Source organism: Salmo trutta, chromosome 32 (assembly GCF_901001165.1).
Source record: "Salmo trutta chromosome 32, fSalTru1.1, whole genome shotgun sequence".
Taxonomy (NCBI): Eukaryota; Metazoa; Chordata; class Actinopteri; order Salmoniformes; family Salmonidae; genus Salmo; species Salmo trutta.
The window spans coordinates 8435230-8452651 of NC_042988.1; the positions used below are offsets into that span (position 1 = coordinate 8435230).

The 17422-nt window shown below is 42.9% G+C and overlaps 1 protein-coding gene across 1 annotated transcript in view; it reads right to left on the reverse strand.

Moving 5' to 3' along the window:
* The window catches only part of LOC115170981 (MAGUK p55 subfamily member 2), a 28730-nt gene that overhangs the window by 3714 nt on the left and 7594 nt on the right, over nt 1-17422 (reverse strand). Inside the window, exons 2-9 of the mRNA XM_029727405.1 lie at nt 15373-15483; nt 11286-11389; nt 6050-6202; nt 5681-5836; nt 5123-5350; nt 3422-3553; nt 3129-3234; nt 8-79 (exon numbers count right to left, since the gene is read on the reverse strand). Coding sequence (XP_029583265.1) covers nt 8-79; nt 3129-3234; nt 3422-3553; nt 5123-5350; nt 5681-5836; nt 6050-6202; nt 11286-11389; nt 15373-15403 — 982 coding nt within the window. The 5' untranslated portion in view covers nt 15404-15483. The remainder of the gene's footprint in view (nt 1-7; nt 80-3128; nt 3235-3421; nt 3554-5122; nt 5351-5680; nt 5837-6049; nt 6203-11285; nt 11390-15372; nt 15484-17422) is intronic.

Genomic DNA, 17422 nt, shown 5'->3' on the forward strand with positions numbered 1-17422 from the left:
TTCCCACCTGCATTCTTAGTGGTTAGATACATCATCTTTTTCTTCTTGTTCTTTCCCGCCACTCCAGTACAAAGATTTCCTGTCACAATAACACACAATAAACAATGATGATCCCATACAAATATAATCCCATACAAACATGATCCCATACAAACTCCATTTATCCACATTCATCCACAGGTATTCACATGGTTTTCTTATTAATCATCCATTTGATTTTACACTAGGGGGCAGTATATAACAATGCCAAGTAGAGGTCATTGGTCCAAAAAGTTGGAAACATTCCAAAATGGACCTGTTGCGCTCCCACCCGGACCCAATATGCATAACTTTTATTTTTTAAATATAGATACCCATTCCGAACGGACCAGAGGACAACTAAACCCACTCATTATAGACCTGGTCGGATCTTGACCCGATCCGAGTAAGGGAAGCAGCAGAAAAGGGACGTTTTTAACCCACGTTATTAACCAGAGCAGATAAAGCACGAGGGAGAGGAGGAAGAGGTGTGTTACTGTGAGCGAGTGGCGCAGGGAGGACAGAGGGAAAGACGAGACACAGCCACCAACCAAGCCGACTTGCTGCCATAGCTAGGTTATTTATCATCCAATATACTTAAGTAGTACCTGTCTTGACTGCATCAAACCGAGAGAAGCTAGTTAAGCTAGTTAGCTAGGCTAATTGAGGCTGCATGAGCTTTCTCGTCCTACAGTTAGAAATAACAACAACTCCATCAGAATATTAAGTAGCAGCCTACCTGTTGGCTCATAGTTGTTGTAGCCTATCTGCTCCTTTAATTTTTAAATCCATCTTCCATTGATTAGATATCACAACTCTTTCCATGGAGGCTCTATGACGCGTTGATGGTTTATGATTGACCAACAAGCTACACAGTGCCACTATCGTGAAAAGAGCAGCAGCGTAAATTATACAATTTATCTCTCTCTACTGTAGCATTCGCCTTTCGAATATGTACGGGTCCTTTCGGACAAGCCAGTTAAAATTAAACATACCCGAGACCCCTGACAATCATATCAGAGCCGTGACATGATTTAGAATTCTGGATCCAGACCCAATCGGGTCCCGGAATCGGTTCTCTGTATTCGGGTACAGGTGGATCTATGAAGACCTCTAATGCCCAGCACAACATCATTCCCCTCTACATAAAAGCTACACATCAAGGATCTGACGATCTGGCTCATATTAAAAGCTGTCTGTGAGGAGTGACAGACAGACAGACAGACAGACAGACAGACAGACAGACAGACAGACAGACAGACAGACAGACAGACAGACAGACAGACAGCCGGTAAGTGTTATGATGCGTTAATAAGGTGGGCTGCACTGCTAGGGCTGTTGGGTGACTGAATGACTCCACGCCGGCAGTTATGAGCCATGACCACAGTAAAATTTCAGTTGACCATTGAGTCACAGTAATCTCCTTTTTATGTACACTAGACATGCTTTGGTTGTACCCAACATGATTGTGCCGTTATACAACACATAGCCTACCGCATATTACGCATGGCAGAAAACAAATGAAACAAAACTGATTTAAGATGTCTTGGTACATAATTAGTCTAGCCTATGCTCCAAAATTAAACTCATTTGAGTAATGGCCTTTGAGTGTGGACCGTATTATTATACATACTGGATGGGCTGGTTACCTTATGTTACTCTCCAAAATGTCTATCCATGAGTCTGGGAGAGAACGTATAGCCAGTCCTAGGTGATGCTGTTGGTTCATTGTTTGTGCAGGGCGGTTTACATTTAGCCTGATTTTGAATAGCCTACTAATAGGGATTTTTAAAATACTTTCATAATTAATTGAGAGTCACATTACCTTCAGCTATACAGAATATCTCACCATCACGCATTTCCATCTCCTCCGCTCTCACCTTTATTCCTTTCCTTGAGCGCGCAGACAGGCTGTCAACAGTTTAGTGAAATATTTTGTTTTGCGAAAAGACGTTACTATTGATGTTCCCTAACAGATTTCACTTGGTTTCCCAAATGAAGCACTGGGTAGCTGCAGGAACAAGGTTTGAGAGCCCGTGGTATACAGAGTTTGGGGGAAAATATCACGTGTCGGGGCAGAGAGAGCATGCTCCTCAAACAGTGGTTGATGAGTGGAGTGAAATAAGTCTTCTTCTATTTATTTCTCAGCTGCTCATATTAAGCTCATGCTCCGCTATAAAACGGAAGTAGACTACAAAACGGACTGGCGGGAAGCACGGCCTCCGATCGCTATTTGAGCGCATACAGATGACATGCATTTTTCCCCCTGCCCCTGTTTCTGCCCCTGTTCCTGCCCATTTAATAATGGGCAACTCTAAATCGAAACAAATTTGAGTAAAGACAAGATAAAGACAATCTTTTCTTAGTAAAGACAAGATTAAATTGAGAATAGTCTGATGGGTGTAAATATGATCACTTGATGAGAAAACAGCCGTGCAGTCTGAGGCAAGGAACAGAGCCCAAGCTTTTTTTGTTACTTTCTCAAGTCATCAATATCCTATAGTCGCATCATGCAGCCCATATATGTTTTGATTTCTAAGACATTCTAAGGTTTGAATCATTCACAACTAAAGTTGCCAAATAACTCTAAAGCTAGCATATAGGACCTGTTTCAAATCATCATTTTATGCTCAACGTGGCTCTGTAATGGGAAAAAAATATCCTTTCTATTTTATTGAGTTCTATTATATTCTTCTTACTATAAAATCGGATAAAATAAAATAATAGCATGGGACTTATAAGCATATCTTGTCAGCTAAATGAACAAGCCTACATCCTATGGCATGGAGCACAGCCAGATAACATACAGTAGGCCAGATCATATTCTGTTCTTCTGAAATACATTTTCATTTGATAACGCGTCCTTAGACCTGACTAAGTTAAATCATGGATTTATTGTGATGATGTATATTAAATTGATTTATAATACTTTTTTAAAATGTAGATGTTCCAAAGTCGCACATCAGTGGCTTGTATGCGTGGAGACCTGGAGATACTAAACGTGTTTATGTCAATTATCGGTCGATTACCGTGAGACCGGCAGTCTTTTGCACGGCATTAACCGTCTGGCAAAATGGCATGACTGCCACAGCCCTATGCACTGGTCCTACCTGCGGGGGCCAGCTCCACGTCTCGCTTGACAAAGGCTTTTCTCTTCTCCTCCAGCAGCTGACTGGGGATCAGCCCAGCACTTCCTCCCTCCACACAACGACGAGCCTGACAGACCCACAGGATGATTCTCTCATCAATACTTAGACCCACCAGCACGCACACCGTGTACCGATAGGCACAAGTAGACAAATACAGAGGCTGATAGTATTGACAACAGAAGCAATACACAAAACAAGTTGTGTTACATGCAGTGGCAAAATAATACATGGCAAAATAATCCCTATGGACCCACCTGCCACCAGTTGAGGTCATCCTGATTGACGATCTGCAGGATGTCACCGGTGTAGAACTTAAGCCCTGCCTCTTTACACGGGATCAGGTTGTCATTGGCCGGGTCGTAGTCATAGTGACACTTCACAAACACCTGTGGGGAACAGGAAGTAGATACATACAGATGGTTACGAGTCTGTTACTGTTGGATTGTGTTGAACATTTCGTACCAAATTAAAAAGGCGAAGCTCGATTTGTGCACACTTCTAACTTCCAAAGTTTACATTTGTTTATCGAAGTGGAAGATTTCCTCTAGAGCATGCAGTATGTGCATTCAGAGTATACAGCTGTATACAGTATTCCAGCTGATCAATGCCATTATCAACAAGAACGCATAAAAACAAATCACTCTCTATAATCCTCAGTTGAACTACGTTACTGTAAATATCAACACTTCCTCAGCAGCCATAACACCCTTCTGCTGACAACTGGTTTGTACTTTCAGACTATCTTCCCTATCTCTTTTTCCACAGCCTTCCAGCCACGGAACGAGTGAAGATAAAAGGAAAGAAATCCCCCAAAAGACATACTGTAAGGAAATACTCAGCCCCCTACGCCTTGTGGTATCCATGACAACAGAGGCCAGAGAATGAGGGGGTGAGTTCTAGCAGATTGGTGCCTTGGTACTTTATTGTTAACTCTGGTACTTTATTGTTAACTCTGGTACTTTATTGTTAACTCTGGTACTTTATTGTTAACTCTGGTACTTGATTGTTAACTCTGGTACTTTATTGTTAACTCTGGTACTTGATTGTTAACTCTGGTACTTGATTGTTAACTCTGGTACTTTATTGTTAACTCTGGTACTTGATTGTTAACTCTGGTACTTGATTGTTAACTCTGGTACTTTATTGTTAACTCTGGTACTTGATTGTTAACTCTGGTACTTGATTGTTAACTCTGGTACTTTATTGTTAACTCTGGTACTTGATTGTTAACTCTGGTACTTGATTGCTAACTCTGGTACTTTATTGCTAACTCTGGTACTTGATTGCTAACTCTGGTACTTTATTGCTAACTCTGGTACTTGATTGCTAACTCTGGTACTTTATTGTTAACTCTGGTACTTTATTGTTAACTCTGGTACTTGATTGCTAACTCTGGTACTTGATTGCTAACTCTAGTACTTTATTGTTAACTCTGGTACTTGATTGCTAACTCTGGTACTTGATTGTTAACTCTGGTACTTGATTGTTAACTCTGGTACTTGATTGCTAACTCTGGTACTTGATTGCTAACTCTGGTACTTGATTGTTAACTCTGGTACTTGATTGTTAACTCTGGTACTTGATTGCTAACTCTGGTACTTTATTGTTAACTCTGGTACTTTATTGTTAACTCTGGTACTTGATTGCTAACTCTGGTACTTGATTGCTAACTCTGGTACTTGATTGCTAACTCTAGTACTTTATTGTTAACTCTGGTACTTTATTATTCACTCTGGTACTTTATTATTCACTCTGGTACTTTATTGTTAACTCTGGTACTTGATTGCTAACTCTGGTACTTGATTGCTAACTCTGGTACTTTATTGTTAACTCTGGTACTTTATTATTCACTCTGGTACTTTATTGTTCGCTCTGGTACTTAATGTTCGCTCTGGTACTATATTGTTCACTCTGGTACTTTATTGTTCACTCCGGTACTTATTGTTAACTCCTACCTGTCCTGGCGCGTGGCCCTCCTGATAGCTAGGGAGGATCTTGAGCACCACGCTGCCGCTGGCATCCTGCAGCATCTCCTGCAGAACCCTCGGGTCCTCACCCACCTCCTTCCCGTTCACCTCCTTGATGATGTCACCTGCGTGGAGGAGTCCCTGTTGGTCGATCATCCCTCCGTGGAGGATCCTGGCAATCACCAGCTCCCCTGCCTCCACACGGAAAGTCACGCCCTGAACAGGTTCAAAACATATAAACTAATGAGGATGTGTGGCATGGGTTGTTTATACTTTGGCACAAACTCTCTCCTCTCTTAATTGTCCTTCTACAATGTCCTATATGTTCAATCAAATATCTAAAATGACAAAATAATGGGAATTCCCTCTCTTGAAAAAAGGACATGAATGAGGATACACTACGGCCACAATTATACACCATGGTTAAAACCACTAGCCTGTTTGTGATTCAGCCAAAGAAGGAAGAGTTGACTAAAACACCTAAACTCTGGGTGCCATGCTATCTATAACAGATAGGTGATAGACAAAGAGCAAGGCGGTACTAACCAGGTGTTCACCAGCCACTTTGCGGATGCCCACCATCCGGACGGCATCTGGGGGCACGGGCTGGTTGCTGACAGGGAGCTCCATGTAGGCACAGGGGCTGGGGGGAGGGGTGTCACACACCTGGGACGCCACCGAGTCATGGGTCTCCAGCAGAGACTGGGAACCAGTCGGCAGAGAGAGAACATTAGATTGACAGCAGACTGAGGCTACAAGAAATACTTTCATAAGACTAGATAGTGGAGTATGTGATGAAGGACATTTCTTCTCTGCACGTCTAGGTAGGCGTATGCGTGCATTGATGTCCACATGAGTGTGTGGTTTAATGGGTGTGGGTGTGTGTGCGCACTATGTGTGCTTCTGCGTGTGTACCTGAAAGTGGGGTTCGTTGAGGATGCGCGTGAGCTCTGCTGCGCTGTTGCTTTGGTGTGTGAAGGGACTCAGCTCTCTGAGGATCTCCTCGACCAGCTCTACGTTGTTGTCCCTCACCGCCTCCAACCTGGTCTCCTCCAGACTCTCCGGCTCCTACGGGACATTTTTTTTTAAATTATTATATATTTTTTGTAATTGAAACTTTATTTAACTAGGCAAGTCAGTTAAGAACAAATTCTTATTTACAATGACGGTCTACCAAAAGGCAAAAGACCATCTGCGGGGAGGGGGATTGGGATTAAAAATACAAATAAATTCAATAAAAATATAGGACAAAACACACATCACGGCAAGAGAGACACCACAACACTAAAAGGAGACACAAGGAGACATAAGGCATAAGACATAAGGAGACACACACACACACCTACACTTTTATTTGAATACATATTTGAAATACAAATGTATACTTATTAAAGATATGCTCGGGAACTTTTTTTTTTAAACCTCCCGCTTTGTGCTGGATGTGTCAATGTGCAGTTCACACATGCATAATCTATGAGCAGAATTACTGTTTTACCTCAATAAGCTACGAAATCCCTAGTTTGAAAGCGACTGTTTTTCTGGAAGCTGTGCTGCGACATTTTTCACTAAATTTTCTCCCACGTGGGTCAGCCCCCTAACAATTTGAGTTCTAGCCAATGTTCTTCAGCCCCTCACCATTTGAGTGACAGCTAGCAAAATGCACACACAATTTTCAGAACTACTGGCTAAAAAGTATACAAAAGTACTGGAGAATCTCTTTAAGATGGAAATAAGTATGCTTCAGAATGGTTTTGGGTACTTTAAAAAATAGTAAGTACACATACTTTGCACCTTAAAATATATATCAACATCTTTCAATTTTAATTTTTGTACTTTTTTTTAGTTCTCTGTAACTTTTATCTGATGAATTAAGTATTTTTCATCAAAGTAGAGTGTAAGCCATTAATATTTCACAGAAGCTCCAAGATCCGCCCAAAATGTCCTTATTAAGAAAGCCTGGCTGGCTGACTGACTTTCCCTTTGAAGTTCATTCACAGAGGGAATTGAGTTCAAAGTCAGCTGATCATGTCTTTAATGTAAAAGCACATGTTTGAAAGTAATTCTTGAGAGAATTAGTGGACATTAACAACTGAAGGGATGGGCCAGACACGACCCTGAGGTCTGGGACTGAGTGGCATCTGGCACCAGCCAGGAATTTAGGCTTCTAGCCCAGTGGTTGTCATAAGAGCAGATTTAGGATCACCCTATCCTTCCTTAAACGTAAACTTACTATGAAGAAGGATTAAGCAAATCTGTACTGGAATCAACACTTAAGGGCAAAGTGACCCACCAATACAGAGTATATGGGCCTCACTGCCAGACCAAAACTGTAATTTAAACTCTTTGGTAATCATGCCACCTGGTGGACTAGGAGTGCACATACACCTTATATCTGGTTCATTGACAAACTGTGCTAAAAGGCAAATCAATGTCAGGCCTCCATTAGGAGTGCTATTTTTAGTCTGGGCTGTCACTTCTCATTTCTCACAGAGCCTGTGTGTGTGTGTGTGTGTGTGTGTGTGTGTGTGTGTGCGTGTGTGTGTGTGTGTGTGTGTGTGTGTGTGTGTGTGTGTGTGTGTGTGTGTGTGTGTGTGTGTGTGTGTGTGTGTGTGCGCGAGAGAAGAGGGAGAGAAAGCTTATAAGAAATCCCGCTACGCCTTCCGACGAACCATCAAACAGGCAAAGTATCAATGCAGGACTAAGATCGAATCGTACTACACCGGCTCCGAAGCTCGTCGGATGTGGCAGGGCCTGCAAACTATTACAAAATACAAAGGGAAGCACAGCCGAGAGCTGCCCAGTGACACGAGCCTACCAGACGAGCTAAATAACTTCTATGCTCGCTTCGAGGCAAGTAACACTGAAACATGCATGAGAGCATCAGCTGTTCCGGACGACTGTGTGATCACGCTCTCCGCAGCCGATGTGAGTAAGACCTTTAAACAAGTCAGCATTCACAAGGCCGCAGGGCCAGATGGATTACCAGGACGTGTACTCTGAGGATGCAATGACCAACTCGCAAGTATCTCCGCTCACTGGTCACCATAGCAGCACCCACCTGTAGCACGCGCTCCAGCAGGTATATCTCTCTGGTCACCCCTAAAGCCAACTCCTCCTTTGGTCGTCTCTCCTTCCAGTTCTCAGCTGCCAATGATTGGAACGAACTACAAAAATCTCTAAAACTGGAAACACTTATCTCCCTCACTAGCTTTAAGCACCAGCTGTCAGAGCAGCTCACAGATCTCTGCACCTGTACATAGCCCATCTTTAATTGAGCCCAAACTACTACCTTTTCCCCTACTGTATTTATTTATTTTATTTATTTTGCTCCTTTGCACCATATTATTTATATTTTAACTTTTAACTTTCTTCAAACTACAAATCTACCATTCCAGTGTTTTTTCTTGCCATACTTTATTTACTTTGCCACCATGGCATTTTTTTGCCTTTACCTCCATTATCTCACATCATTTGCTCACATTGTATATAGTCTTATTTTTTTTCTACTGCATCATTGATTGTATGTTGTTTTACTCCATGTGTAACTCTGTGTTTTTGTATGTTGTCGAACTGCTTTGCTTTATCTTGGCCAGGTCGCAATTGTAAATGAGAACTTGTTCTCAACTTGCCTACCTGGTTAAATAAAGGTGAAATAAAATAAAAATAAAAGACCACCATAGTCCCTGTGCCCCAGAACACTAAGGTAACCTGCCTAAATGACTACCGACCCGTAGCACTCACATCTGTAGCCATGAAGTGCATTGAAAGGCTGGTCATAGCTCACATCAACACCATTATCCCAGAAACCCTAGACCCACTCCAATTTGCATACCACCCCAACAGATCCACAGATGATGCAATCAATATTGCACTCCACACTGTCCTTTCACACCTTGACAAAAGGAACACTTATGTGAGAATGCCATTCATTGACTACAGCTCAGAATTCAACACCATAGTGCCCTCAAAGCTCATCACTAACTCCAGGTGGTAAGGGTAGGTAACAACACATCCGCCACGCTGATCCAACACACGGGGGCCCCTCAGGGATGCGTGCTCTGTCCCCTCCTGTACTCCCTGTTCACTTATGACTGCACGGCCAGGCACGACTCCAACACCATCATTAAGTTTGCCGATGACACAACAGTGGTAGGCCTGATCACCGACAACGATGAGACAGCCTATAGGGAGGAAGACAGAGACCTGACCGTGTGGTGCAAGGACAACAACCTCTCCCTCAACGTGATCAAGACAAAGGAGATGATTGTGGACTACATGAAAAGGAGGACCGAGCACGCCCCCATTCTCATCGACGGGGCTATAGTGAAGCAGGTTGAGAGCTTCAAGTTCCTTGGCGTCCACATCACCAACAAATTAACATGGTCCAAGCACACCAAGAGGGAAAGAGGGAAAGACAAAACCTATTCCCCCTCAGGAGACTGAAAAGATTTGGCATGGGTCCTCAGATCCTCAAAAGGTTTTACAGCTGCACCATCGAGAGCATGCTGACGGGTTTCATCACTGCCTGGTATGGCAACTGCTCGGCCTCTGACCGCAAGGCACTACAGAGGGTAGTGCGTACGGCCCAGTACATCACTGAAGCCAATCTTCCTGCCATCCAGGACCTCTATACCAGGCGGTGTCAGAAGAAGGCCCTAAAAGTTGTCAAAGACTCCAGCCACCCTAGTCATAGACTGTTCTCTCTGCTACCGCACGGCAAGCGGTACCGGAGCACCACGTCTAGGTCCAAGGGGCTTCTAAACAGCTTCTACTCCCATGCCATAAGACTTCAGAACATCTAATCAAATGGCTACCCAGACTATGTGCATTGCCCCCCCCCCCTTTTACACTGCTGCTACTCTCTGTTATTATCTATGCATAGTCACTTTAATTTCTCTACCTACATGTACATATTACCTCAATTACCTCGACACCGGTGCCCCCGCACATTGACTCTGTACCACTACCATCTGCATATAGCCCCGCTATTGTTATTTTACTGCTGCTCTTGAATTATTTGTTATTTTTTATCTCTTACTTTTTGGGGTATTTTCTTAAAACTGCATTGTTGGTTAAGGGCTTGTAAAGTAAGCATTTCACCTGTTGTATTCAGCGCATGTGACAAATACAATTTGATTTGATTGGAGAGAGAGAGAGAGAGAGCGATTCCTCCCATCATCTGACACCAAAGCGGTCCAGGAGCAGTCATTAGTGCTGGGGCATGACAGTTCCACATCCTCAGATGTCGACTAGTTTGAGATCATATTACCCTCTTCATCAGTCCTCCTTGACACAAGAGATTACCTCATTTAAATAATTACATTTACTGGCCCCGACTAATAATGAATAAATGAATAACAAAATGATCCAGACCTGTTGTGCTTTAAAAACAAAAAGATATGTGTCTTAGTAGCCTTTGTTCCAGAACATCCCCCTGTATTTACAGTAACAGTACCCAGACACTTCCCCTTTAATCACTGAGCAAGACTTCAATTAAAAGGTGCACAACCCTTCTCCTCGGGGACCATTAATTAAACAGAAGGCTAAACACCCAATTTATTTCCTAAGCAATTGAATGTTTCCCCTTTCTGTCTCCTTTGTTCACAGCCGTGGTTTCCATTCCCCCTCAGCCATGTAGAGTTGTGTAATGACTTACAGCTCTCACTGCTATTTTCATTTGGTAATAAATCCTTGAACGGATTTTGGAAAGGTTGATCCGTCTCACCTTAATACATGTCGGCAGAAGGGTGTTATCAGTTGGAATTACATGCTGTGGTGCCTCCCACCTTTAATAGAATGCATGTTCAGAGGGAGGGTTCACATGGCATTGTCTCTGTTGCCATACAGGGTTGTGAGTTTGTGAAGGCTTGAATGAGTTATAGCTTCTGGGAACGTGCAGTGTCTTTTTGGCACTGACATTTCTTGGTTTTAGGACTGTGGGCCTTATTCAATCACTCTCTCTGGTTTGTGTGTGTATATGTGTGTATGTGTGTGTGTGTGTGTTTGTTAGTGTGTGTGTGTGTGTAACCCTACATACTAGACCTACATATTTCACCTTTCTCTGACTCACTACGAGGCTCTCTGTAGGCCTGTGTGTGAATACATCCTGCCGTGTTTGAATGTGTGTGTACTAGGCCTCTCTCTTTCTCACCACGGGGCTGTCTATGATGCCCTTGAGGAAGATGAGGTCCAGGTCATTGGCGGTGGTGGAGCTGTTGCTGTCACTCAGGGTATCCAGGACCTGGGGGGATACCGCTATACACAGCGACACAGAAACACAGATACAGATTCAGAGGAAGGAGTTACACCCAGCTTCACAGATACAGATTCAGAGGAAGGAGTTATACCCAGCTTCACACAGCGACACAGAAATACAGATACAGATTCAGAGGAAGGAGTTACACCCAGCTTCACACAGCGACACAGAAACACAGATGCATATTCAGAGGAAGGAGTTACACCCAGCTTCACACAGCGACACAGAAACACAGATACAGATTCAGAGGAAGGAGTTACACCCAGCTTCACACAGCAACACAGAAACACAGATGCATATTCAGAGGAAGGAGTTACACCCAGCTTCACACAGCGACACAGAAACACAGATACAGATTCAGAGGAAGGAGTTACACCCAGCTTCACACAGCGACACAGAAACACAGATACAGATTCAGAGGAAGGAGTTACACCCAGCTTCACACAGCGACACAGAAACACAGATGCATATTCAGAGGAAGGAGTTACACCCAGCTTCACACAGCGACACAGAAACACAGATACAGATTCAGAGGAAGGAGTTATACCCAGCTTCACACAGCGACACAGAAACACAGATACAGATTCAGAGGAAGGAGTTACACCCAGCTTCACACAGCAACATAGGACTGAGTTCAGGACTGACCCTTGTAAAGAGGAAAGACTCGCCCTTTTGCGAAGGCAAGTCAAACTTAAAGTTAACGTTTTGGAGGAGTTATCACATTTCTACAGCTAAGGTTCAGGAGGTTTTCCAGACCATGTGATCTAAGCGGACCATGTGATCTATTTGTGGGCCCCACAAATACTGTAAGAACCTTGAATGGATCATCAATTTTAGCTTTATCTCATAAAACCTTCAGCATGCAGCTAAATGTATAAAGTAAACTATTGTTTTACAGACTTTCAATTCAATTTACACCCCAGTCAGTAAGCTCCCCAAGTTAAACAAGATTTTTATCTGTATGCTGCCTCTGCATTTCTGCACCCAGCTATGAGGGACTAAGCTATGCGTAACTAAGCTATGAGTGACAAAGCTATGAGTGACTAACAATGAGTGGCTAAGCTACAGTATGAGTGACTAAGCTATGAGTGACTAACAATGCCATATATGTATATGACATTAGCATGTTGTTAGCATGCCTCTCGCCAGTAAAGGATATAAGGACTTTAAATATATATATACAGTACCAGTCAAAAGTTTGGACACACCTACTCGTTCAAGGGTTTTTCTTTATTTTTACTATTTTTTACATTGTAGAATAATAGTGAAGACACCAAAACTATGAAATAACACATATGGAATCATGTAGTAACCAAAGAAGTGTTTGTCACGTCCTGACCAGTATAAGGGGTTATTTGTTATTGTAGTTTGGTCAGGACGTGGCAGGGGGTGTTTGTTTTGTGTTGTCGGGGTTTTTGGGTAGTGTTCTATGTTTTGTATTTCTATGTTCTATTTTCTAGTTATTCTATTTCTATGTTTAGTTTATTGTTTTGACCGTCAATTGGAGGCAGCTGTTCCTCGTTGCCTCTAATTGAAGGTCCTATTTAGTAGGGGTGTTTTTCACAGGGTTTTTGTGGGTAGTTGTTTCTTGTTTAGCTGTGTGCCTGACAGGACTGTTTTCGTTATTCTTTTTGTTCAGTGTTCATTTTATTTAATAAAGAAGAAAATGAGCATTCACGTACCCGCTGCATTTTGGTCCAATTCATACGACGGCCGTGACAGTGTTAAACAAATGAAAATGTATTTTAGATTTTAGATTCTTCAAAGTAGCCACCCTTTGCCTTGATTACAGCTTTGAACACTCTTAGCATTCTCTCTGTTTTCCAACAGTCTTGAAGAAGTTCCCACATAAGGTGAACAGTTGTTGGCTGCTTTTCCTTCACTCTGTGGTCCAACTCATCCCAAACCATCTCAATTGGGTTGAGATCGGATGAATGTGGAGGCCAGGTCATCTGATACAGGACTCCATCACTCTCCTTCTTGGTCAAATAGCGCTTACACAGCCTGGAGGTGTGTTGGGTCATTGTCCTGTTGGAAAAAAAATGATAGTCCCACTAAGCACAAACCAGATGGGATGGCGTATCGCTGGATAAGTGTGCCTTGAATTCTAAATAAATCACTGACAGTGTCACCAGCAAAGCACACCCACACCATCATACCTCCTCCTCCGTGCTTCACGGTGGGAACCACACATGCAGAGATCATCCATTCACCTACTCTGTGTCTCACAAAGACACGGTGGTTGGAACCAAAAATGTCAAACTCATCAGACCAAAGGACAGATTTCTACTGGTCTAATGCAAATTGCTCGTGTTTCTTGGCCAAAGCAAGTCTCTTCTTCTTATTGTTGTCCTTAAGTAGTGGTTTCTTTGCAGCAATTCTACCATGAAGGCCTGATTCACGCAGTCTCCTCAGAATAGTTGATGTTGAGATATGTTTGTCACATGAACTCTGTGAAGTATTTATTTGGGCTGCAATTTCTGAGGCTGGTAACTCTAATGAACTTATCCTGCAGCAGAGGTAACTCTTTGCTTATTTGAGCGATTCTTACCATGATATGGACTTGGTCTTTTACCAAATAGGGCTATCTGCTGTGTACCACCCCTGATTGGCTCAAACACATTAAGAAGGAAAGAAATTAAACAAATTAACTTTTAACAAGGCACACCTATTAATTGAAATGCATTGCAGTTGACTACCTCATGAAGCTGGTTGAGAGAATGCCAAGAGTGTGAAAAGCTGTCATCATGGCAAAGGGTGGCTACTTTGAAAAATCTTTAATATAATATATATTTGGATTTGTTTAACACTTTTTTGGTTACTACATGATTCCATATGTGTTATTTCATAGTTTTTATGTCTTCACTATTATTCCACAATGTAGAAAATAGTAAAAATAAAGAAAAACCCTTGAATGAGTATAGTTAGTCAGAATCAATGGCCATATACTATAATGTCATAGTATCTCATGTATGGTCTGCCCAAGATCTCAGTTGACCATCTTCTGCTATTGATTAGAAACAGTCAATGTTGTGGTATCGCTCTCACAGAGAAAATAAAAGTGCCCATGCAGCATCTTCTCTCTATATCACTGCTGGGTAGCATTTGTGTATCTTAAAGGGGCAATCAGCAGTTGAAACAATAACAAAGTGTTTTCTAACCACTGTTTCAGTAAAAAGCTGAGGGGATGAGGCTGGAGAAATGTAATCACTCTCAAATTCACAGACAGAGCTATGGATGCAAGGACTGACCATCCATGATATCAACATTATCATGTTAACCATGTTTAGAGGCTCCACGGTGTTTGTTTACATTTACTTTGTTTAAAAAACCTTGGAGTAAAACAAGCTTATTTTGGGTTCTGATGGGGTACGGCACTTGAACTATGCTCATGAGGCATTTATAAGTTATATTTTTCAAGAATCAATGGTACATATACATTCATTTATAAGTTATATTCTTCAAGAATCAATGGTACATATCATTCATGTATAAGTTATATTCTTCCAGAATCAATGGTACATATCATTCATTTATAAGTCAACAAATGAATGTAGCAACTCTAGATTGCCCTTTAATGTAACGTGTGACTCAAGACTCCCTCCACCAAAGCCCAAAACGTATGCAGAAAAGATGGCGGCAGCTATCTGGACAAGCAGTGAAAAATGGGTCTACTTCCAGGAAGTAACAGTGTCAGTTCAATCTCCATTTAGGGGCCACATTATATGGTTTCATTAAGGTAGGCCTTTTCTGGCTGCGGCAGTGAGAAACTGTGGGTCTTAATGGCTGTGTGGTGTGTTTATGGATGTGGGTGTCATATAGAATGTGCGACGGCCCCATTTATCAGAGCTACAGGGAAAGGTAATGGGGTTGGGTAAAGGAGGAGAGGAGGAAGAGGGGGATAGAGGAAGGGAAGGAGGGATGGAGGGAGGAAAGTAGGGAATGGAGGAAGGAAAGGAAGGGAGAGGAAAACAAAACTCACCAGGCTCTGTGCCAGTCGACGCCACAGGCATGTTGAGGCTTTAGTTAAACTGTGTCAGCTGCCGGCAGAGAGGAGAGGAAGAGAGAGAGAAAGAAAGAGAGAGAGAGCGATCTAGAGAGAAAGATAGAGGGGGGGAACATTAATAAACATTTCGTTTCATCAAAAATGAATTTGTATCGAGAGTGTTCCCTCATGTGAGCCAGAACAGACATCCATTTTGAATGCAGTCATCAAAGCTAAAATGTATGGTAGAGGCCTTCACGGATCTAAACAATTGGACCCGTTCTGAAATGGACCTGGGGCTTTCCCATCCGGAACCGATATGCATAAATTAATTTAAAAAATATAAAACTTGTTCTGAACGGACCCGAGGACAACTAGACCCATTCCGTATAGACCTGGTCAGATCCAGAACCGGTTCGATTTGATCCATTTTTAAGCTACTTAATTAACCTGAGCTGATAAAGCACGAGGGAGAGGAGGTAGAGAGAGGTGCAGGGGCCGTGCTGTGTGCGTAGGTTACTGTGAGTGTGAGCGAGTGACACAGGGAATAGGGAGGGGGGGACGAGAGACAGCAACCAACCCCACATGACGGTAGCCTATTGCCGCTTTGATGACTTATGATTGGCCAACAACAACAAGCTACACGTGCCACTCTCGTGAAAAGCAAAGAGCAGCAGCATAAATTATGCAATTTCTCTCTCTCTCTCTCTCTCTCTCTCTCTCTACTGTAGTAGTCGCGTTCGGATCTCTATGGGTTCTTCTGGACACGTCAGTTAAAATTACACCTAACTGAGACCCGACAATCATATCAGATCCGACCCAGACCTGTGACATTATTTACAATTCTCGATCCGACCGTGTATTCGGGTACAAGTGGATCCATGAAGAGCTCTAATGTACAGTAACGATACACATTTACACCAGCATAGAATCCAACAGGTGCATTTGGGCATTTTTCTTAGTATAATATTAACCAGTAGGGAGTGCTGTTTTCCCATCAACAGATTATATTCAAGTTTGAACGATGGACTACCAATAAGCACTGATGTTGTCCTTGATTTATATACACTGAGTGCACAATACATTAGGAACACCTTCCTAACATTGAATTGCGCCCCGTTTTGACCTCAGAACAGCCTCAATTCGTCGGGGCATGGACTCTACAAGGTGTCGAAAGCGTTCCACAGGGATGCTGGCCGATGCTGACTCCAACGCTTCCCACAGTTGTGTCAAGTTGGCTGGATGTCCTTAGGGTGGTAGACCATTCTTGATACACATGGTAAACTGTTGAGAGTAAAAAAAACAGCAGCGTTGCAATTCTGGCACCTACTAACATACCCCGTTCAAAGGCCCTTAAATATTTTGTCTTGCCCATATTTTTGCATCTGAGCTAGAGGTCTTCACGAATCTACCTGTACCCGAATACCCGAGGCCTGATCCGGGAACCCTACCTGTATCCGGGAATCCTACCTGTATCCTACCTGTACCCGAATACCCGAGGCCTGATCTGGGAACCGAGCAGGTAGCTTGTTGTTGGCCAATCATAAGTCATCAAAGCGGCAATAGGCTACAATCATAGAGCCTCCATGTTGGGAAAAAGTTAGGAGATTGCTAGCTTAACGTTAACTAGCTCAACTAACTTCTCCCGGTTTGATGCAGTCGTATCATATTTGATGAAAAATAACCTAGTTATGGCAGCAATTAGTCTACTATAGCGCGAGTGGGCTGGGTTGGTTGCTGTCTCTCGTCTCTCCCTCCCTGCTCCCGTTTCACTTGCTCACACAGTACGGGCCAATCTCCCGCCTGCTAGAGCTGCACCTCTCTCTCCCTCCTCTCCCACACCCTTTATCAGCTCTGGTTAACTAAGTAGCTTTCCTCGGATCAAATCGGACCTGGTCTGGATCCAACCAAGTCTATACGAAACGGGTCGAGTTGTTCTTGGGTACGTTCAGAATGGATATCTATATAAAACATGTTTCATTTATGCATATCGGGCTCGGGTGGGAAAGGCCCAGTTCCATTTTGGAACGTGATGACCTCTAACCGA